The sequence below is a fragment of the Micropterus dolomieu genome, linkage group LG11, assembly GCF_021292245.1.
Source record: "Micropterus dolomieu isolate WLL.071019.BEF.003 ecotype Adirondacks linkage group LG11, ASM2129224v1, whole genome shotgun sequence".
NCBI lineage: Eukaryota > Metazoa > Chordata > Actinopteri > Centrarchiformes > Centrarchidae > Micropterus > Micropterus dolomieu.
Window position 1 is genome coordinate 6512981 of NC_060160.1, and position 23089 is coordinate 6536069.

The 23089-nt window shown below is 39.5% G+C and overlaps 2 protein-coding genes across 3 annotated transcripts; both read right to left on the reverse strand.

The window, feature by feature from the left end:
- Nucleotides 1-2209: 2209 nt before the first annotated feature.
- Nucleotides 2210-9635, reverse strand: slc39a9 (solute carrier family 39 member 9). The gene is made up of 7 exons (XM_046062346.1): nt 9084-9635; nt 8728-8836; nt 6923-7126; nt 6432-6497; nt 5991-6076; nt 5711-5845; nt 2210-4116 (listed from the first exon to the last, which is right to left on the reverse strand). Exons 1-7 carry the CDS (start codon nt 9177-9179, stop codon nt 3874-3876), a joined length of 939 nt encoding a protein of 312 aa, XP_045918302.1. The 5' UTR covers nt 9180-9635; the 3' UTR covers nt 2210-3873.
- Nucleotides 9636-10596: 961 nt separating this feature from the next.
- rbm25a (RNA binding motif protein 25a) lies at nt 10597-22685 on the reverse strand. 2 transcript variants are annotated; one of them, XM_046062300.1, is made up of 18 exons: nt 22498-22685; nt 22086-22209; nt 21461-21510; nt 21167-21328; nt 20705-20762; nt 20224-20384; nt 19924-20118; nt 19737-19817; nt 15773-16041; nt 15158-15269; nt 14942-15031; nt 14739-14812; nt 14489-14639; nt 13393-13801; nt 12990-13294; nt 12754-12852; nt 12498-12545; nt 10597-11056 (listed from the first exon to the last, which is right to left on the reverse strand). In XM_046062300.1, the coding sequence occupies exons 2-18, from the start codon at nt 22189-22191 to the stop codon at nt 10964-10966; spliced, it is 2463 nt and encodes an 820-aa protein (XP_045918256.1). In that variant the 5' UTR covers nt 22192-22209; nt 22498-22685; the 3' UTR covers nt 10597-10963. The 2 variants fall into 2 exon arrangements, with proteins under 2 accessions (XP_045918256.1, XP_045918255.1); XM_046062299.1 differs by having other exon boundaries at nt 19737-19820.
- Nucleotides 22686-23089: the final 404 nt, after the last annotated feature.

Sequence of the window (23089 nt, forward strand, 5' to 3'; positions counted from 1 at the left end):
GACTAAACCATATTTAATCATTTTGCTGTCCTGTGAAAACTCCAAATGTCAACTTCACATGAGCTACAGACTGTGTTTTCAGTTTTGTATCAATGCACTTTTCGGATTATACTTTTGGGTTTAAAAGGTTTATTTAACTTAAAAGGATCACATTTTTTTCCAAGTTTCTCTTAAAATGGTCAGGTACCCATTGTACACTGCAAAATGTATTGCTCGCTGTAATCAATCCTTCTGTCCATAATGCCCATGAAGTTATCCCTTCCCAATTCCAGTCTAACACATGGGGGCAGAACATACAGTCGTTCAGTGTAAAGCTACATTCAAAAGTTCAGCCAAAGCTAATATGAGGCTTTAGTAGTCCAAGTTGGACGAGTCAGGTTAGTATCTTCTAAATGTTTAAAATCTGTTGATGGCACAATAAAACAATTTTGTAGTAAAAATACTAACTCTGGAAGAGACCCACTTGGGTTGTCTACTGCATCACACTCCTGATGCTTCATTTGGCTTTGGCTCTTTTGGCTCTCTTTTTTTTTTTTTGCAGAACAAGGATTTTGTCCCTTATCACATTATGAAGGATTTTTTTCCACTGCCAGTATGGAGAGAAGGAACAATTACAGTAACCAATAATGGTATGTGTATTCTCTTAAGCCAGAAAAAAATGAGAACCTTTCCTATAAAGATGTAGTATAACGTTCTTCGCACGTGTCAGCAAAATATAATCACCACCAAATTAGGAGAAACATCGTTTTCACAGGACATTGATATGAGACCAGCATGTCTCTCAAATATAGCTAGCCACTGATAAGCTTACAATACATAAATAACCTGCTAAACTAAATTTTGATTTTAATTTAATTTTACTTTTCTAACTACTTCCGTCGTTCTTCAGGCCTTAAATACCTATTTTCTCAATCGGTGTCTAATTTTGCATGACGCGGTCCAACATGAACAAAACCATTGTGGTAATTTCATTAGATGTCTGTTTTTTTCTGCACTCCTCTCACTGGTTTCAAGCTGGCGGGGCTCAACAGGAAAAAGGCATTGTCACATACTTCCATGCACCAGTCAGAGTTTAACAACACTCAAATCAAGTCCTATTTTAAACACAGTTTGCTTTAAAATTCACATACTTTTTCTTTGTACTTTTAGTGCTGCCCCTACGAAGTACATACTGTTGCATGCAGTATGCACACAACTGGGAGATACTTCTACATCCTAACATTGTGCCTTGAATCTTGCTCATACTCATGCTGCGCAGAGGATTGTGGGTCAGAATATTCAGAAAAGCATGCTCGCTTGCATGCCGCAAAATGCAACCAGCTGCAGTAGGACGTCCTGGTATTTTTGGCATAATGCATTTGACATTCTATGTATTGGGACACACTAAATAGTATGGGTTTATCGACCGAAGATTAATCCATCCATCCATCGTCAACCGCTTATCCTGCGTACAGGGTCGCGGGGGCTGGAGCCAATCCCAGCTGACATCGGGCGCAAGGCGGGGTACACCCTGGACAGGTCGCCAGTGACCGAAGATTAATCTACAACAATTTTGATAATCGTTTAAGTAATGTTTAAAGCTAAAATGCTATGGTTTGTGCCTCAAATCTCTCTTGTTTTTTTTGCGTTCTATGATAGTAAACTGGGTATAATTTAGTTTTTGGACACTTGGTTAAACAAAGAACAGCATTTGAAGACATCACTCTTGGATTCTGGGAACATTTTCCCCAATTTTTTTTTTTTTTTTTTTAGACCAAACGATTAAACGAGAAAATAATCAACAGATTAACAGATAATGAAAATAATCTGTTAGTTGCAGCCCTAAACACATACATCAGCAGACGATGAATTAATTTTTAAAAAACTACACTAAATGCCAAATCTCAGCAGGGATTCTGATGCAACATTGTTTAGAAGGATGACGGTGGCATAACGGGCCTGTCCTCCCACCTGCCTGGAGGGGGGGTATCCTTTAGTACACACAGTGTCCCATAAAAAGATCATGCAGCTGCTGGTCTGCAAGCGAACAACCCCTCCCTGTCATGAAAGAAAGCCTAAAACATCACAGTGGGTTTCTTCCCGCCATGTAACTGGAATTAATTGACAAGTGTGTGTGTAAAATCGTTCATACATAAAACAGAGACTCCTCAGACAGTCTGTCGCCTCATGTGTCAGTACTGCAAAGAACAGTCCATCAATGTCCAAAATGTCCAATTAAAAAAAGAAATTGTATTTGCGAGTAAGCAGTTCCATCTCACACAAGAGATCATGATGATGTGGAAGGAAGAAGTTACTCTGTACAGCACACATACATACATATACATGCACACTGCTGTGAGCAGGCAGTGATACAGTAACACTCACAATATCCATGTGCCCCGATAAGAGAGGGAGCATCCTACTTCCATTTTAATGCATCAACCTGTTACTGTTTTAATGGTACTGAGGCAGAAACAGGGGTGTCAGAGCAGGGCTGCGTTCAAGAGTTTCGACATGACATAACAAACCCTTTGAAGATGAAGGCAAACCCTCTGTAACCATTTCAGACACTGCTGCACTCCTGAGGAAGAAGTGGCATTGCCCCAATTTCATGTGTACGATTATTGCTCAAGTGTGATTAATTAACGAGGGGTAAATCAACTTGAACGCTAAAAATAAACATTTGTTCAAAATTCTAATCGCTGGGGCTGCAACATGTCTGTTCTCCTGAGCCGATGGTCCCTAGATGTTTTCATACAGTAAAGGCCCTCTGTGAGGCAAATTCACTCAGAGCTGCTGAAGTAACCTCCACTTCTGAATAAGCGCTAACACTCTATACAATCACTTAAGACAATTCTATACAGTTTTTTTCCTGCAACCTCTATTTATAATTACTCTCCAAGTGAAGCAGAACAGATATAAATCCAGAAACTAAACAGATAAAATAAAAGTGATAGTTCAGGTTGTGATACATCAAGGCTGGTTGTGTCTTTTCCTTACGCAGGATTCGCGTTTCAGCAGATCAGTCCATGAAACATGTAGTTTTAAAAAAGGAGACACACACCTGCAGTATTCATCATAAATAGGTTTCCAATCAGGCCAAGAAACTGCTCGTCATTTTTTTTTTACCAAGACAAACCTCCACTTTGTAGATAAACTTACTAGCCAAAGCAAACACTGTTACGAGCATCTGGCTGGTTATTCGGGCTGATCACTCATCCTGCTTCATCGTTGGCTGCGAGAAAAAGATCTCCGTTAGGAAAATAAGCCAGGAATATTTTCTACAAATTGGAACGTCCTTACGGCGCCGTCTTGTCAGGTATCTGTTCCTAATATGGCACTTGAAAATCAGGTTCAAATTAATCTGGATTGTTGCTAAAGAGACTTACACTCTGTACAATTATATATAAAAAAAGAGAGTTTGTTTTTTCGATATCACAGGCTTCCAAATCTCACTGTGCAACTGCCATTAGTAAAACATTACTAATGAAATCAGGATCAATTCTTTCACTTTGGACAAGCACAATAATGCAACACTGAAAATAAACAGAGCTAAAGGGTTCGGCTTGGGCCTCTCTTAAAAACAGATTTCTGGTGGAATAAATGGACACATACAATAGTTGTAAGATGTTTCGTCATCAGAAAAAAAAATAGAAAACAAACAAACATACTCGTGTGCCTTGGTTGTCACTGTAGCAACTCTGATCATTCATTTTCTTATTCAAGGTCATTTTTCGAGTCATAAGATGTCCCCGCAATGAGCACCAGTCTGGTCCACGAGGTCCATCAGGAGACAACAAGCAATAAGACATTTAGACCCACAACATTTGGGATCTCCGTTTTCACTTCATTCCCCTGTACACCCGCCTTAAAAGTCAGTTATGAGGGCTGGGTCTAATGGTGGTGACCAACGGACAGCACCAGAGGAATGAGGCAGCCCAGTACCAGGGCTCCCACCTCCACCTTGCTCAGTCCTTTGCCACCGTTGCCTCCGTTGCCTCCGCTGGGAGCGTGGCTGTGGCCACCACCTCCTACCTCAGGGAGGACGTGGACAGTGGCCACGTAGAGGAAGGTGCCAGCAGAGAAAAGCATGGCGACACCAGTGGCGTTGATGTCTGACAGTGCCTCCTTGCTGCTCTGAGGAGGGGAGCAAAACAAAAACACTGTCAGGCAAAATGTCTAAATGTGTGTTCTGGAAAAGAAAAACAGTTTTTTTTAGTTCAATATGCTTTATTTCATGAATGTTTCAGTTAAACAATGTTGCTAAAGCGGTTTGTGGCAAAAATCACAAAGTTTACATTTTGTATATAACATAAGAATTAATGCAATCATGACCATTCAGTTTAGCAATTATAGGTTACAACAAAAAATAAGAATTGCAGATAATGTAAACAACAAACAAGAATGAACTAAATGTAACCTGCCATGCAGCGAACGCTTCGTGCAACAGTTCACTGAGTCACTCGCTGTCCCTCAGGTTGTGACACAGGGGACACAAGATATCCTTCTCCTAGGATTATTTTTAATTTATTCTTATCTTGAAATTCTTTGAAATCTGGTATTATTAGATGGAATTTCTTAATATATTGCTCTGCTTTTATTCATGACATTTCAGGAGCAAATGGGTCTCTGTCTCCACGTCACCTGTCGTACAGCGCTCACAGACTCTATATTCTCTTGGTAACCAGGCCTTTTTATGTCTCCCTTTATCAATAGCAAGGGTCACCGAGTCTGTACTTGGTAAGAAGCTTCCTCTGCTTGATATCTCTGACAGTAGAGAGATATTTCATAATCCTCATGTTTAGGGCCAGATAACAATCTAGTTTGTGTTGTTTTTTTGTCTCTTCCTCCCAATGTTCCAAATAGTATTTTTTCCTTTGAGTGATCATTTGGTTTACTCTAACTGATGTTTTTAAAGCAAGGCTGGCTTGAGAAAAGTGTGTGTGACATGTTGCAGGATTTGTTCATCTCAGGACTAGCTGGCATAAGGGACTCTTTTCAGGGTTCAGCTCTTGGGTTTTAAAGAGTCTTGAATTCAAAGGAGTCTTGGGGACTTGATCTGAGGTGCATCAGAAAGTATCGTGCTCTTTTATGGGTATTATCAGTGAGTCTGCCCTACATGCATTTGTAGCGGACTTTCTTTGAATGTGTAGGATGTTTCTGCAGAATTCTGCATGGAGGGTCTCAACGGGATGCTTCTCCCATCTGTTGTAGTTTCTATTTAATTGCATAGAGAACCATTTGTTCTGATGGCTCAACTTTTGATGAAAATTATTTGTTACGGCATGTCATTTTTTGTGATTTTTTTTATGGCTAACCGTCCATCTTATCCAACACATGTCAGTTAAACGTTTCATGTAGTCTCAAAGACTAACCAGCCATAACAATTTCCTAAAAGACAAAACCCTGACTGCTATTTGACTGGGGCATTTTCTTTTTAATTATTTATATTTATTTCTAAGACGATGAAAGGTGGTTTGCATTAGGCTGGGTACTCTAAGTAAATAGATCTTTAACACCAGACAAGAAATACACTTCCTGCCTCAAGAAGAGATTTGCAAGGAACACAAGGAGTTGCATTTGGTGGCACTGAAAGAATTGAGTGAATGGTTCAAAAACCAAAACCCTCCACAAATATATATTAATAAAAAAAGATTCATATCATATTTAAGTACGGATTCAAAGTCCCACCATGAAGCTCCAAAAACACACAACACATTGCGATATTTACCTGACTGAGGCCTAAAAAGGTGAGCATGGCAAGGACAGGAGCTGCCAGGGCAAAGACCAGGAGATGTTTGCGGATGCGGTTCCTCTCAAGACCAGCATGCATCAGGAACGATACCAAGCCGAACGCTGCTGGTGCCTGCAGACAACAGAGCAGTAGTTCACATTTACAATAATATTGATTACTCACTTGGCCTATACAATATCAGAACAAAGTGCCAATCACCATTTCCTAAAACATTTTCAAATGACTTTTTTTTTGTAAAGATATGAACTATTATTACCTTATGTAGCATAATAGCTACAAAGACAATGAGCTGAACGCTTGTCTGAGAGGTTGAGGCAGCGGCTCCTAGTGCCACCCCATCAGCTGAAGATAGAGAGACAGAGAGATAGAGCTACTGAGATACTTTTAATATTTGGTCATTAGTACAAAGTCATTAACAAAGTTCTGACAAAGAAAAAGACAAAAACTGCTCAGACGCTTTAAATAACAACATTTGTTTTATTTTCTAAATAACAGCAATTCTGAAACTCAATGGGATTAAACAAGAACATTCAGGTATAGCAGAGAATAACAGTAAACAAGTACAAGAGAAATGTCAGTAAATGTTTACACAAAGTCAAACACAAGCATGAAATTGTTATTTAGACTAATAACAAAAGTCTTATCTTGTACCATCACTATAAGGCATGAGACCATGACTATTCAAATACAAGCCTACCTGCAGCGTGGACCACAAGACCCAGGGTGGTGGTGATTTTTGAGTTGACCCTGGCTGACTCTGGATCTAAACGAGACAAAAATAACCAGAAACATTTTGCAATGATTTTTTTTATGTTATATAAAAAGGTAAAATCAAGTGAGAATGACTGAACAGCATCTCCCACAGTGAGCAAGAACTGTGTGGCATCACTTGTTGGCAGACTTTGCTAAACAGTTTGCAGAGCATTAGCTGCTCATACAAGAAGCTCTAAAAGTGTTGGGTGCCGAGCGTGGGTGCATCTGGGAAAACAGAATTAGCAGTTGAGCCATTTGGGGGTGTTTTGGGTGTAACTCAACAAAATAATTTTCTTCCAGAGAACATAAGCTGCTGTCACCAAACCTTATATTCACAAACTTGGTCTCTAGACATTATGGACCTGTGTACAGATAGTTTCTAAGAAACAAGTGCGTTGGATGCTTTAATCTTTTGCAGTCTCCCGTTTAACTGACCTTCAGTGTTGTGCACATGAGAACTGCCTATCTGATCCACCAGTAGCATAAAGACGAAGCCCAGGACCAGAGACACTCCAATGCAGGCATGAAGCTGCTCGTGACTGTGCTCATTTTTCCCACTGGCACTCAGGGCTGCGTCTACTTCAGCCTTTGGCTCAGACACTTCCACGACTCCAACCTGGCCATGGCTGTGGTGTCCACCTGCAGGAGAGGACAGAAAGAGGCCGACGGACTGGTGAAAACACCATAAGACATCTGATCACCATGACCATCACACACACCCATGTAGCATTGTCCTGAGTATGAGTCTATCCAAATATCTGTGTTTGACAATGTTTGTGACATAAGAGAAACAGACGTCAACTGGTTGTACTTTACAGAACTTTTCTCTGTTTGAAAAAGATACCGTTACACAGGCAAACATTTGTATATTAGTTGTCTATATACTTATTACATCTTGTGGCCTGGAGCACTCCTGAATGAGTCTGCTTTATAGGTGGGACTATTATTTACTTGGCGGCGCGACAAGTAAAGTCTGTATGGGAAACACTGACATGTTTTTGCCTTTCTCAGTTAACATACAGCAGACAACTGACAGGAAATGAATGAAGAACATTTGGATGATATGGTCTTTAACCTCGAGGCCACCAGGACTACCGACCTCAAATAACTTTAAGCACAAAGCTTTAGAGGACAAGAACCACACACCAATGCTGAAACCATCAAAGTACAAAACGATTCCACATATTGTTTGAGACTTACGGTATAACTCAACAGGCTGACATTTAGAGCTGTTTTCAAGAGATGCCTTCGGTATTATTGTGACGCTATCTGGAACCAGATGAACAGGCTCGCAAGATAATAAATTAGTCTACCAGCTTTCTAAGTAAAATTTAGACAGCTCAGACTGCGATTACAGATAAATAGAATTGTCTCATTGTTTTGTTCCCAGGCCTACCTGGCAGTACTGACACTAAGTCAATTATCCTTGTGGAATAAAGTTAGCTTAAATTTTATTGAGTAAATGATTTGTCAATTTATGAATTAGTCAACTGAGAAAAGTAATAAGAACAAAAAAACATTAGACAATCAACGAATTGCCCATTTCAATATACAAAGCCAAAGATTCTCTGGTTGCAGCATACATTTAGTCTGCATCATTAGGGCTGCAGCTAACAATTATTTTTATTAAACTACCTATTATTTTCACGGTTAATCGTTTAATCTATATCTAATGTCAAAAAATGTTGATAAATGCTCATCAAAATTTTCCTCAGACTCTTTATTTACTATCATAAATGACAAAGAATAGCAGCAAATTCGTACATTTAAGAAGATAAAACCAGCAAATGTTTTACAGTGACTGCAGATGGGAATTAGCTTTTAGCTATATCTGGTACAGTACATATATGTTGTGCATTGTCCCTGTCAAATAAACAAACATTTTTGCTAAAACTTATCAAAATAGTTGACAATTTTCTTTGATCGATTAATCTACTAATCGTTGCAGTTCTATGAATCATTCCTTTGCATTTTGGACTGTTGGTCACACAAAAAAGCAATTTGAGGATGTTCCCTTGGACTCTATAAAAGTGTGACAGTCATTATTCACTGTTTTCTGATGTTTAAGATTTTTAAAAATGCAAATGATTCACCTATCATTAAAATAACTGTCACAGCTGTTTTTACTGGTTTAAGCATAAAGGAGATGCATCTTTGCCTTCATCCAAGGGAGTTCGGAGAAGAAATTCTGGTTAGTCCTTAAGGAAATACACTTGGAAACCAGTTTTAATGACCTCTACCTTCAAGGATTTCTTCATAAAGTGCGTGAACCCCCTCAGGGATGATGACAGCCAGTGCAGTGCCACACAGCAGCCCTGCTCCAAGCACTGTGATCAGTTTCAGCTTTTCCTGGAGAAACAAGAGTCACAGACAAATATTTAGCACAAGTGTGCTCTTTGTTTTTAATGCGCAAGATGTAGAATTCATTGTCTGATAACATTACAGAGATTACAATGCAATCAGTGCTTGTGATTTAAATGCACTGAGATGAACTTTTACCTCTGTAAATTTGGAAACGTAGCCTGTGCCAAAGTTAGCCTAATTGTGCATGATTTCAGGAAGAATATTTTCAAAGCTTTGCATGCCATAAACTTACCTCTGAAAAGTTGACTGCTAAAGGTATCGTCCCTGCCACATAACATCCAACCAACATCGCAAGAGACAGCAAGCTGATCGAGCTAAAATCGTCCATGACTGCACTTTTCTTTTCGGCTAATCTAACGCACTGCTAAAAACCAACCTCCACTTTAACACAGACTTTTTATTTGTGCGCGTCAAATTTAAATGCATGCGCCGAGCTACAAATGTTGGTGAACGACAGTGGGTGTTAATTTAATAAACGTCGCGTCCCTCTTTTTGGCAGCAGTTCAGCTCGCTGCCCAACATCCACGTTAACTAAACAAGAGACGCTGCAGCCCACTGGCCTCGACAACGTTAGCAAAGCTAAGCTAACTAGCGTCGGTAATAACACGACTCTCAAAATCCGCAAATGAGAAATCCTGACACGGTAACGTTCACTTGCAAACATCCGATTCGCCGCATCGTTTCCTCCACATTCACCTGTCAACAACAATATTGCAGCTGCCCGACTCGGTTAGCGGCTAACAAAGCTGGCTAATAGAACATCCTCCTGTTTGTTGCTGATGGAAATAGCGCTTCCGGGTCACAAGTCACCTTTTTAACCTGCCACGTCTCCGCGGGACTTGTTGGAGGAGGAAGTAATCTGATTTTTTTTTTTTTAATGGAATAAAAAGTACTTAAAAATAGTAAACAATGACAGGTGTAAAGAACAACACAAACAACAGACAAGCAGGGCTGTAGGCATTTAGAAACAGGAGTCCAAGTAGCTCCTCCAGCCACACATAGTTCAGAGGAGGCCTGTAAAAATGAATTTATTCAACTCTTCTATCATATTTTTGTGCTTTCTTTTTAAAACAGTCGGTGTGTCCTATTGTTTCTCTTCATGGCGGTCTGAAAGAAGTTTTGTCTACTTATAGATTCTGTTGGGAAGATTTGCTAAATTGTTTTTCCTAATTAATGTATATTTAATTTGTAATATCCTAAATATTAGCACATTTAAATAAATTAAATATTTGTATCAACTATGCAAAACTTTAAATTATAACATTATTACTTATTATTCTATATAAGATTTAATTGAACTGGGTTAACTGGAGCCGAGTAAAGTTATTGAACTTTACAAAACTGCTAGATAAATAAAAAGTTTGTAAATATTCAATGAATAAAGTTAATATACAGTTTTGTATATTTGAGGTCATAATAGAATTTTAGTGTATTAAGTCATTTTTAAATACAATAAAACAAATTGTGTTTTTGTCAAACTAAATGAATGTGGTATGTGAATAATTATATTGTTTTACAAAAGTACATTTATTTTTGTATTGAATGTTGATGATGATGTTTGATCATTTGAGAGGGGGTTTTGTGATATTGTAATTACAAAGAACCAAAAACCACCCATTTTGAAGAACATAAACACCAAAAGTGGAGGAGGAATATAACAAAGAAATTCAAGCATAACTGCATTTAAAACTAGCCAAATAAAGAGAAACAAAATATTTACACAACACATTAAGGAAAGACAAAGATTTTTTCTAAAAAAAAGCATATTTATTAGTTCACACAATGGAGCAGTGCCTTAACATGACAACAGTAAATTAAAGCTGAATGTGTCCAACATATTGGAGAACAGATGGGTGAAACGAGACTTGTCTTCTGCCTCAACAGCATCAACAAAGGGAAAAAATACAACCAAAGTTTTATCATGCAGTATGTTTGTGCAAACCCTTTCTATTCACAGACTTTCTCTTCCAAACACACACACACATACAAGGCAGCAGCTCCTTGCTGATGGAATGGAGGGGGTATACAGACACATGTTTACAGTCTGCAGGACCAGAAAACTGTAGGTAGCAGAGCTGTGAGCTAAGGAAGTCAGACAGAGACACATGGTCTTTATTTCACCAGTCCGATCTTCTTTGCCTCCGTTTCGTATATCAACAGCCTCCACATTTTTACTATGAAGACTTCTGCTTCTTCATCGAGAACCTAAACACAAACAGGTTGGTTAGACAAACTTAATTCCAAATAGGAATGTCATTAGTTTTGCAGGTATTTGGTCAGAAACCAAAGTATTCTAAAAATTAAAATCTTGACCTGATGATGCTACTGGAGAATAAGTTAAGAGATCACAATCAAGTGTGATTTCAATACATCCTGAGGGTGACACGAATGTCTGTACCAAATTTCATGTCAATCCATTCAGTGGTTGTTGAGACAAATACAACATCAGGGGATCACCAAGGTCATTAGGATACATCGTCTGGAGGACATGAATGCCACGACTAATGACAACATGTCCTGGCAATCCATCCATTTGTTGTTGAGATATTTCAGTCTGGGTTAAAGTAGTGGTACGACCGACTGCCAGACAGACCGACCAACACTGTCAACCTTAGAGCCATGCTGCTGGCAGGTGTGAAATCTCAGTCATAAACATGTCACTGAAGACAATGAAAAATTATTAGAGTCCAGAGACCTTTATTCTTAAACTATAGGATTTGACAAGAAAATCTTGGGAGATAAAATGCATCAAGGCAGGTTTGAATCAGAGTTAACAGTGTGTACTTTTGCAAACGGACGAGCCAGGCATGCCTTACTTCTGCTTCTGTCATAGTTCTGGACTCCGCCCAAAGGGCAGCTTGAGTTGAGCCCAAAGTCAAAAGATAAAATAACTCAAACACATTCATCACTACACATTTTGGCGAAACAATATATAGTTCAATAATTAAATGAACATTATAAACTGCGAATACTAGTCGACTAATGGCTTGAACTAAACTATATTATATTTTGTCAGTGTGTTTGATATAAATCAGCTATTATAGCCCAAATAAAGAGGTCTGAATTAAAATTAAGTTCAACCAGTGATCTTATCAGGTTAAAACTGTAAGGGCAGAAAATTGTTTTATTCTTTACTTAATCCTTTCTGCAAGTACTTAATAAGAGTGCTATTTTTCTTCTTTATTATGTCATATATTGTTTTAAATCTTTAACCTGATCCCTTTTTATTATTGTCCTTGTCTAGTCTGTCCACATGTGTGGGGTTTAGGTCAGGGATATGGGGTTGTTGATTGTTTTCCTCACTAGTTGTTCTTCTCCTTTCTTGACTGAGACCAGTCAAGGATCTTTTGTTCCCCAAAACATAGATGCTCAGACTGTGTAAATGATCATGCAGCCCTTTGCTCTGGGCCAGACGTTAGTGACGGTCTTAGGGGACAGAACCTCTGGTCCAGCTGATTTTGTTGTAGTACTTCTCTGTTTATTCTCTTTTGTTAAATAAATTCTTCAAAGACAACGGTTCGTTGTAACTCAATTATTTGCCTAGCCCCTCACCAGGAATATAATTTCCACGACAAAAACAACCGGGAACCTCCACAAAACATCCATTTAAACAGATTTCCCAAAAACAGAATCAAGTTCAACTTACCATAGCAACATCATCAAGAATACCCTGCGGGGTGCTGTGTGCCATTACCTGGGAAGAAAAGGGAAATAAACATTCAGTTAAAATAAAGACACACACAAATAATAAATATCTGTCACTATTACTAATAAACACATTCGGAAACGTTCATATTTTTCATGGGAACCAGCATTTTAAATCACAGGTATAAACAGTGTGAAACTTGAAAATAATATAGCTGATTGGATGGTTTCCGCAAGTAAGAGAAATAACTACGAACCTTTGAACAGACAAAATCGACCAAGGTGGGTTCCTCCTCGCCGATGTATTCAATGATCTTCTTATTGATCCATGGTTTAATGCGGCGGTCCATCAGAGTCTACAGAAAGAACAATCAGAAAATGTAAATGTAGCTGATGAACTCCCTACTGCAGCAGGACAGAATACTGAAATACTACTCTTTTATAATGTTAAAAAGGTCAAAGTTTTTTTCAAAAACAGCCAGAAACTCTTTACCGAATCGACCATAGTCCAGTCCAGAGGGTAGGAGAACAGCTCAGGCCTGGCTGTGGGGATCTTCTCAATAAGGCTCTTTATGTGCTTGCGTTTCTCCTCTGTGTTGACGTTGCCTTTGCCCCCTGAAAGCTCTGCCCCATCCAACCCCAGGCTCTTATCGTCATCACCGTAGTCTAGTGGAACCAGTTTCCTTTTGCGAGGCTGCTCATCCGCCTCCTCGTCATCAAACTTGTTGAAAACGCTTTCCACGGTTGCCAGCTTCTTTCGCTTTCCAACGTTGAGCTGGCTGGGACTGTTGGTGGCACCTGAAAAAGAAAATCACCAGTTTTTCCCCTGGCACAAAGCAGCAACGCTAAAAAAAAAAAAAAGGAACTCTGTGCCCTTAGTTTGTTACTGTACTTACCCAGTTTGAGACTCAGACCAATCTTGGGCCGGTGTTCCTCAGGAGGTTGGACCTCAGGAGTGTTCTCGCCTGGAATGATGATGCCACAGGGAGATTCATTGCCAGGTGTGTTTGGAGTCGCGTTCCCACTAGCAGAGGACACTGAAGGAGCCGTAGTGATTGGTCGCATGATGGGTTTCAGTTGCGGCTTGTCGTCCTGCGAGTCCTCACCATCGTGGTAATCATCCTCCTCCCCTTCCACGTCATCATCATCCGAATGCGGCTGGGGCGCTCGAGGCATCGGCTCTGCTGGCCTTCCTGACCCCCTCTTCTCCCGATCCCGATCCTTGTGGGACTTCTCCTGGTTCACCTCCTCCTCTGGTTCAAGCTTCAGGGGAGGCTGCCGTCTGCGCTCGGCCTCCTCCTCCATCTATGCAGCACAGACATGACACATGGACCTCACATTCTGCACTTTACATTTACATGTGCGTCAGGCATTTTAATAACAGATGCACTAACGTCATTGCAGCTTGGACAGAAAAACAGAAAAATTGTGAGTCAAAATTAAAAAAAACAAACAAACACTGCAACAGAGATAAAAGACCAAAATCTTCCACTGTTCCACGTTACTTAGAGAAACCAAGTTACGGGGTCAAGATTTCTCCCTTACCCCCAACCATACTTTGAGGACGGGCAGGCACACAAACAGAGCGGAGCTTTGTGAATAAGTCTGAATTTAACAAATAAGTCAAATGTTCAGCTTTGGAAACTGAGTTATTACTTCTAGACTGTTTTATGACCTTGTGTGTGGATCAGAGCAGTGAGAGGACTAACATCGCAAGTTTGAATATACCAAATCTTCAAATGCTGCGGTGGAAACAGACTTATTTCAACTTGTAGAGGTGTTAATTTCAGTTTTAGTCCAACTTTGGATGGAATTATTTTAATTATAAGGAAAACAAAGGAAAACTTAATTTATTAGAAACCCAGTTGCCTGTATGTGTGGCAATCGCCGTTCTCCTGGAGAAATCTACCAGGTTAAGAAACCATCTCCATCTGGAGAAAGCCAAGCGTAACCGGGTTACTAAACTGCATGTAATTGCAATGATTGACTCACCCTCTGCATCTCGGCATCAGGGTCAGGGTGACCTTCAGCTAGAAGCCTCTGTCTGATCTCCTCCAGCTCCTCCTTCTCCCTCTTCCGGTCTCGCTCATCCAATTCTGTCTCCTTTTCCCGGTCACGAAGTCGCTTCTGCAAAGCGCTGCCCCTGAGGATGAAAACCAGAAGCAAAAAAAAGTAAAGCAAATGCAAAACACAAGCAAAAACAGTGTACCTCACACTTTTAAATGTGCATTAAGATAATCACCTGTAGTATTTTGGATCGTCTCGGTCGTCGTCATAATCTTCAAGGAATTCTTTCAGTCTTTTGGCTTCTTTCATCTGAATTTAAACACAGTTTGTATTTGTATAAGTCTATAAAGTTATTCTCACATATGACACTATAGAGTGTTTAAAACCAATAATTATTTGTTAACAATTTGATCTGGTGTGGCATGCATTCATGTATACCATTTCACGACGCCTCTCGTCGTCCCTCTCCGTTTCTTTGCTGTAGTCACGAGCCTTCTTCCTCTCCCGAATCTCCCAGTTTTTCAGACGCTTTAAGAAGACAGAGAAATAGCTCAACCATTAGTGAGTCAGCATAAATAAGTGTCATTAAATTCATTATTTCTGTGGAATTATTTACACCTGTTTACATCAATCAAAAAGAGATAATACACATACTTCTTGGTAAGCCGCCTCCTTGTCTCTAAGCCTCCTCTCAAGTCTCCTCCGTTCGTACACATCCTCCTCATCTTCTTCACGGTCTCGTTTTTTATCATCTCTAGTCCTCTCTCTGCAGAAGACAATGTGTTAGTGGTGTTAGACCAATCTTAATGATCTTAACATTGAAATGAGAAGAAAAACAAAAGTAAAGAACGTAACAAAAAGGCAAGCACTTCTTTCACTTTTAGCCAGTCATGTTGATTCGGCCTTATCTACCACTAACTGCCAAAAGCAAAGCTGCATTTTACTACAGTGGTTTCATTATATCATATTTGCATGAGCCAGTACCCTTGTTCTCTTATACACTGATTTACAGGTATTTGCTGCACCGATTTAACAGATGCCCAAGAGCTTTCAATCATCAAAAAAAGGTGAGACTGCATCAGGGTTAAGTCGATCCTTTTTATGAAGCAGGGTTGCTTCATAAAAAGGATCGACTTAACCCTGATGCAGACAAAAAGGTAGGATTCATTTGCATGTCATTTGAACATGTTTTGTGTGTCTCATGTCATTTGCTTTGACTATCAGGGCAACTCAGCATCAAGTATGACATCACTGGGCGTCCCCACTGACCTCGATCTGCTGCGATCTTCACTGACGTCTCGACTCCTTTCCCTCTCCCTCTCTCGCTCCTTCGTCCTCTCCCGTTCACGATCCCTCTCCCGTTCGCGGTCTCGATCTCTGTCTCTTTCCCGCTCCTTGTCCCTCTCTCTCTCCCTTTCCTTCTCTTTCTCGCGGTCGCGGCGTTCCCTCTCACGCTCCCGCTCTTTGTCCCTTTCTCTCCTTTCCCTCTCGATCTCCAGTCGCTCTTTTTCTTTCTTTCCTTTTTCCTCCTCCAATTTCTACAGGAGCCCAACAGGAAGAAAAGGGGAAAAAATGTGTTACTAGATTCTCAACACTGATCATACTAAAGCACATAAATACACAGGTTATCCACACATGATACTGAAAATGATTTTGACTCCCTGGGCCAGACATGCTCACATACTGCCAGGAATCATTGCCTTGGAGAGGCTGGCTGCTGCAAGTGAGGAAGTCCTCTTATCCCTGATGTTTCCTCCAGGAAGAGTGGTCCACTGCTTGAGCAGATTTAATGTAGATACTGCTCAATTCAGGACACACTTACTTAAAACCATAAATTGCACGTCAACCTAGAAAAACGCCTAAACATTTAAGGTAATGTGTGCTTAAGGAAGGTGTTACGGCCATCTACCATTAAAACTTTGCTGGTGTTTTATCAGCACTTTTTAGCTCCAAACATTTACATTATTGTATTTTTGTTACATCCATGTGTTGTGCATAGATCATTTCCTGTACTGGCTCCAGTTTTCAGCCCTCCACTTTCATCACATGCACTAATATTGAATTTTTTCTCACATATGTAACAGGACAATGTGTCCTCTGCAGTTACTATATGCTCTATGGTGATCTGAGATAAAGCTCTGATGTAATAAGAGGCCAATCCAATACCATTCCAGCTGTACGCAAATACCTATTGGTCAAACCCATATCTGCCGACTTTCCAAATCAATGTGCACTCAAATCATAAAAAAACTACTAGATTTGACCCGTTGCAAGAGATACTATTAAAATACATAATGTTTGACATGAGAGAGTTTAGTTATGCCACAGCTCCACCACGTAAATAGGGTGCAAGTGGTACTGACTGACTTTGTAATATCTTCAGTCTGAATACACATTAAGGTAATGCTCTACACATGCCTTGGGTTTAAGGGTTTAATTCAAAACAGGGTTACTCATGTATGGTAATATAAAACACTCACCAAGTGCCAAATCATCTTCGGTCAACAAGTTCATTAAGTTTTAACTATACCCTTAAGATCACCGCTATATAATGCCCTGGTTTGGTCTTACTTATGGGTGCCAAGTGGATTAAAGCTTAACATGGCAAATGGCCCAACTAAGTGAATTACATAATCAGCACCCATGTGTTTTCTACATGTCATCTGAGATGCAGGGCAGCAGTGCGAGTGCTCCCATGCTGCAGGATGAGAGTGTTGTATACAGCAAAGTGACAGACACTGAAACTGGGAGCATGCTGTACAGCTTTCTTATGTGTTTACAGCATAACATGATTTAAAGCTGTGGAATGGGAGGAATGATGCTGCCTAATTATGCTAATATGTCTTTAATTGCTGAGATTCATCAGACAATAAGGTGACCAGACATGCTTTCAGACACCAGAGATTCTGTACAGCACCAGGTACCTCTTGCAAAAATCAATTCCCTCTCAGCAAAAACTGCACCTCTGTGATTTGATAAATTTCCAATAGTGTTTATTACTATATTTATGCCAGCTTATCTGGAATACACTAAATATCTAAATAAACACTACATGTTGATCATTTTTCCACTTTTTAAGTAGTTGACATAAATCATGGCATTTTTCTAGAGACCGTTTTGGAGCTAATGGTGTGCAACTTACAGGTGATGAACTATGGTTTCAGCGCTTCTCTGCCCCTACACATCCTACAGGCTACGCGTGGGAGGAAAAGCAGGTCAAGTGTAAAGTCAAAATAATCAGGAAAAACTTCCAAACGATACCTGTGAAGCATTTCATCTAATTATAGTTCATCCACACAAATAAAATCAACAACAACTTCAGAAAACAAATCAGACACTATATTCCATTTTGCCACAAGGAAATTAGTGAAGCAGTCTTACCTGTAGGTTGTTTTCAGGTGTCTCTTTGGCCTCTCCAACCCAATAAATGGTATAAAAAAACTCAACCGACTCAGGGCCACACCACAGTTCAAACTGTCAATCGGATTTAATAAATGTCTAATATCTGTCAGTGTTTAGTGCTGTACATTTTGACTCGTTTACAATAGTAAAAGAACACTGCTGAAAAAGTGGGTCTGATAGCTGTTAAGTGATAAATGTGAGCAATATGATCTACATTGTAATTTAGCTTGACTTGATACAAATGAGCATTTGTAATCCAGATGGAGAGCTTTGTAACATCTGGCCAATTCACAGTACCTTACAAGTTGTTAGTAAACTACCCTGCTCTCATTGCATTATCCTCTTGTCTAACTTCTTTCCATCCTACAACTTACCTCTTGTTCTAAAATTCCATTTAACAAAAAAAGGGCTTATTTGTGAAACATACTACTTGAAAATAACTAAATCAACATTTCAAACACTGTCACAGAAGTGGCCTGTATTAAGTTGCATGGAAATGAACAGAAGAACCTCATTTTATACTCTATATCTGACATAATCCTGTTCTTATTCATTTTCGTTTTGGTACATATGTTCTGGCCTCTTTTAGTTGTCTATTACATCTTCCAAAACTCACATATCAAAGTGCAGGACCTTATTTTGTACAGCAACTGACAATGCAGCTAATTGGTGTTCATCCTAATATGGCCTACCTCTGTAGCAGTGTTTGAGATTGCGATTGTCCCTGCAGCTTTGTCCTCCTCACTCAACCACAAATAATGTCAATGGGATTCACAAATACACTCACATGTAATTGACATCGTTATCTCATTGTTTAGCTAAAGGGGTGTGGTTAGAGTCTCTAACACAGAACGGTAAAAGAAAAATAATACGTGTTTGAAAACAAAATGAGAGAAAAAACAAATACAAAGACTTACCTTGTATGTCTTCAGACCACAGAGTGCTGTGGAGAGGCGCTCCCTACTTTAGTAATACTACAGGCTGCAGTTCAAACTACTGCAGTGGTTAGGCTCATTAAGTCTGTGTGTTCTTCAAAACACATCATTTATCATCTAAGGACCTGCAGAGGTTCACTGAGTTGCCCGGCTTTATAAAACTTGCCTAAGTGCAAGTACAACAAGCTACATTTCATCACTACTTGCAATTTGTACATCCCAGTTCCAGCACCAGTGCAACTTTGTTTCCCCAGACTTCACATGCAAATAAAAATAATGGTAGTAAGCTGAGAGCCAGTTGCCCCTCTGCAAACCCTCCAGAAGGGAGCGCCCAACATGAGTAAAGAAGAAATGAAAGATCATACTTACATCCTATCCTCGCAACTTTTTCCAAAGCTGAGATTCTGAGATTCATCTTGCTCTAGTCACCAAATGAACTCTACCACATTGGTGGGGTTTAATCAATAGATTAGCTTTTGATGAATTTCACATTGTGTCCATGCACTCTGTGTGATGACTTTAGCTTGTGCAGAGCTGAAACCTTTAGACTCAAATCAGTATTATGAATAATAGTAACTCTTGCCCAATTTGGAAATACTGACAGATACTACAAATGAGTGGTTGATGTAGTATTTTAATATGTTAAGCCTGTAATAGATACTATAAAATATTTGAATCAACATATACTACTTTCTATTCCTTTCATGTTTAATATATTAACATATTACCTCTATAGTATAGTTGACAGTAACAGAACAGTCTTATGGAGGAATTACCTCCATAGATTATGTAAATTGCAGCTCCATTTGCCGTTGAGGAATTTCTAATTACAAATGTGGAGGATTTCTTCTCCAAAACCTAAATTACAGAGTAACAACAGTAGTTTGATACATTACCTTGTGTGTGTCGCGGAATTTACTGATCTCTCTGGAAATCAAGTCTCTCTTGTCATCTTCCATCTCCATAGCATTGATATCCTCCTTACACAAAAGAGAAAAAGATGGGGAAAACACACTAAGTACTCAGCAGTTACTATAAATAAGCAACAAATTACAGAACTTCAATACATTGTACAAACAATACCTCCTCTTTCTTCTCTTTTCGCTTCTTGTTGCGAGGTTGACTGTCAGGGTCCTGCGAGGGAGCATTGAGCTCACTTGCATACTCTCGGATGAGGACGTCTATTGCCCCTTTCACAACCTGGTCCCGACGCAGGGTTTCTTCATCAAGAACCTCCTCCTCATCTTCATCCCCGTTCTTGGACCCACCAGTGGCTCCCTATGTTAAAAGATGGAAAAAAATTTAAATAAAAACTTAGAACCCCAATTTAACAAAACCAACGGGTCAGAAATTTTACTGTTACTCAGCTGGTGAACAGCATACCCCATTGGCACTTCTCTTCTTGGCCTTCCACTCATCTAGCTGGGCCTTGGTCTTGGCATCTACTTTGACCAACAGCTTCTTATCACCTAAGAGCAACTCATGCAGAAGTCTGAGGGCCCGCAGTGTGGATTCAGGCTCCTTATACTCACAGAACCCAAAAGCTTCCAGGATTTGAGAGCAGAAAGAAAGTTAGTTGCATAGAACTTTAAATATTTGCAGTGAGAAAAAAAACTGAATTTGAAAAAGGATTTGATTTCACATTCAATTTCAAACAATATCTTTCTGTAAATTGGTGACAAAACAGCCTACATATCTATCTATCTATCTATTATTGTGATCCAATGCTCTAAAAAGTACAGTGGGGAGAATAGCATGACTTTCTAATGTAGTATTTAGAGTCTCGGGACTGTGCCACATACAGTAACGTGCATTCAAATCAAAAGAAGATTGTTAAAATGTTTTTTGCCATTTTTGTTTTTACCTTGAAGTTTCCCAGAGGCACCTTGGACCCTTTTCCAGCTTAGGACAATACCACATTTCTAGGTCGAAAGAGAACAGAAAAGAAAAACAATTATTTCAAGTTAAAGTTTCACATTACAGATGCTAATGTCTAATCAATGATCAATTAATCACCAAAATGAAAGTTTTGTAGATACAACAGTATCTGTGTATCCCTGAAAGATTCGTTACTGGGTGAACCATGAACAATTATAATTAAAATCTGTGATGCAGGCTTTGTGTTTTTCTGCAAAACTGGGTTGATACACCCTGATGATATGTTGAAGGTTTAAATTTGGACACACTGCAATAAGTGTTTTTCACATACCTAAGCAGTTCACAGTTGCAGCATGTTATCTTACCATTCAAATTCACTTGGGCTTGAATTTCATTTGAACAGTTGCTGAATAACAACAGGCAGAGTGGGTACACTTGGTCAACTCACCGCTAAAAGCTGTCTGACCAACATGTCAGACGCCTTTTCAGAGATGTTCCCTACAAATACAGTGGTGGTGGGGCCACCGCTGTCCTCGGCTCTGATGTTGCCAGGCTCCTTCTTTGGAGCCATCGGCTTCTGTGCTACAGCAATTGTAGTCGGGACAAGAACCTGCAACATCAAATTACATTTACAATTATCTAAAGCAACAACAAAGCAACAAAGGCAAATAATATGCAAATATTACAAGAATGCCTCAGTTGAGCAGCAAACTTGCAGTAGGAACTCAAGTTTCTAACTCACTGTGGGTGTGGGGGCCACTACACCCATATGAACCGGTATCATGGGAGTACCTGAAAATACAAACAAAATATATTAACAATAAAACTGAGTACTGAGGCATACAACTACACACAAACACAGACAATATGACATCATTGTGCATGTGATTACCCAAGGAACTTATCCTCAAGGTTTACCGAACAAAAACTGGCAACTGGCTTGCTATTTGTTGATGTTGTAAGTATAAATTGTTACATGATAACTTAATCCACTGCGTGTTTAATGTTATTTACAATTATAATATATATAGGCATTTCTGTATAATTCTCCATCACCATCACTAAAACCTTCTGGGTTTATTTGCTCGTTTCGTCTCTAGCTTTAACAACAGTAAACCTATGTTGGATGACAGTATCTTCTTTTCTTAAAGGTTGTTTTAGTCTGAAATCATATCGAAGTGTTAGCCCAGCTTTCTTACAGACATAAAGTCACCTTCTTTCTGCTCTTTCACTCTCACAGAACTGCCCTGAGTTATTGACATGCAAGAGAACAAACATGCTGTTGACAGCACAAAAACCACACAAGGGATTTATAAACAGACAGCGGTTACTGCTAATGTGACCACACAGTTATTTAATAACTTTACCTGGCGGGACAGCCTGGGCAAATCCCCCATACTGAGGAGGCGGGATCCTGGGAGGTAACTGCGGGATGCCAATCTGCTGGCGGTTGAGCGGAGGAGGGTATGACATCCTGAAATATACAGGAACCTGTGGACAAGAGAGGATGTTTAACTAAAGACGAAGGAAACATTGCTGACGTCTTTTAGGGTTGAGCTGGGTAACGTTAAAGTGAATTTAATCCTACTATTACATTTTTAACATGGAAAGCGCCAGAGACTGCAAACGTTGTAAACTAAACAGGTGGGACACCCGAAATCTCAAAGTGGACGTCCTCCACGTTTAACGTTAACTAGCTAATTAGCTCAAGCTAGCTAACACATACTGTGGCCTTGCTAGTTCACATTAGCTGCAGCGGTCATGTGCGGATTCACTCACCTGTAGTCACGTTTAAAAATAAAACCAGCGTCTAATAATACCGTGGGTTATCAAAATAAAAGCCCATTAAATACGGTACACGGGGAAAAGTAACGCTAAATTAGCGTTAAAATTGTCACCGGTGCGCTACAAGAACCCCTTTGGATACAAATAACTGGGACCTATTCTTTTCGAAATGGATCATGGGATACCGTAGCTCTGGGTTAGCCTTTGCCCTAAATATTGTCTCTCAGGCGGGCACTCACGCCTCATATAGGGCACATTTTGCCCTCACTTTGCCTCCTAGGTACATCTTCAGAAAGATCACACAGAAATACTTTATTGAATTAGTTACAAATTGCTCACTTGCATAATAATAATAGAAAGTAGAATATATTCAAATATAAATATAATATATAGTTGACATGGAACGGATAGAAATCTAAAACATAAATATAAGGAGTGTGGTTATGTACAGTAAAGTGTAATGAGTAGCGGTAGTGAATTGAATAAAATATTAATAATAAGGGGGTCTATGGGTAGGGTTGACATGGAATGGATACAATCCATGAAAACTACAGCATTAGGATGGAGTAACCAGAGTATTGAAGCA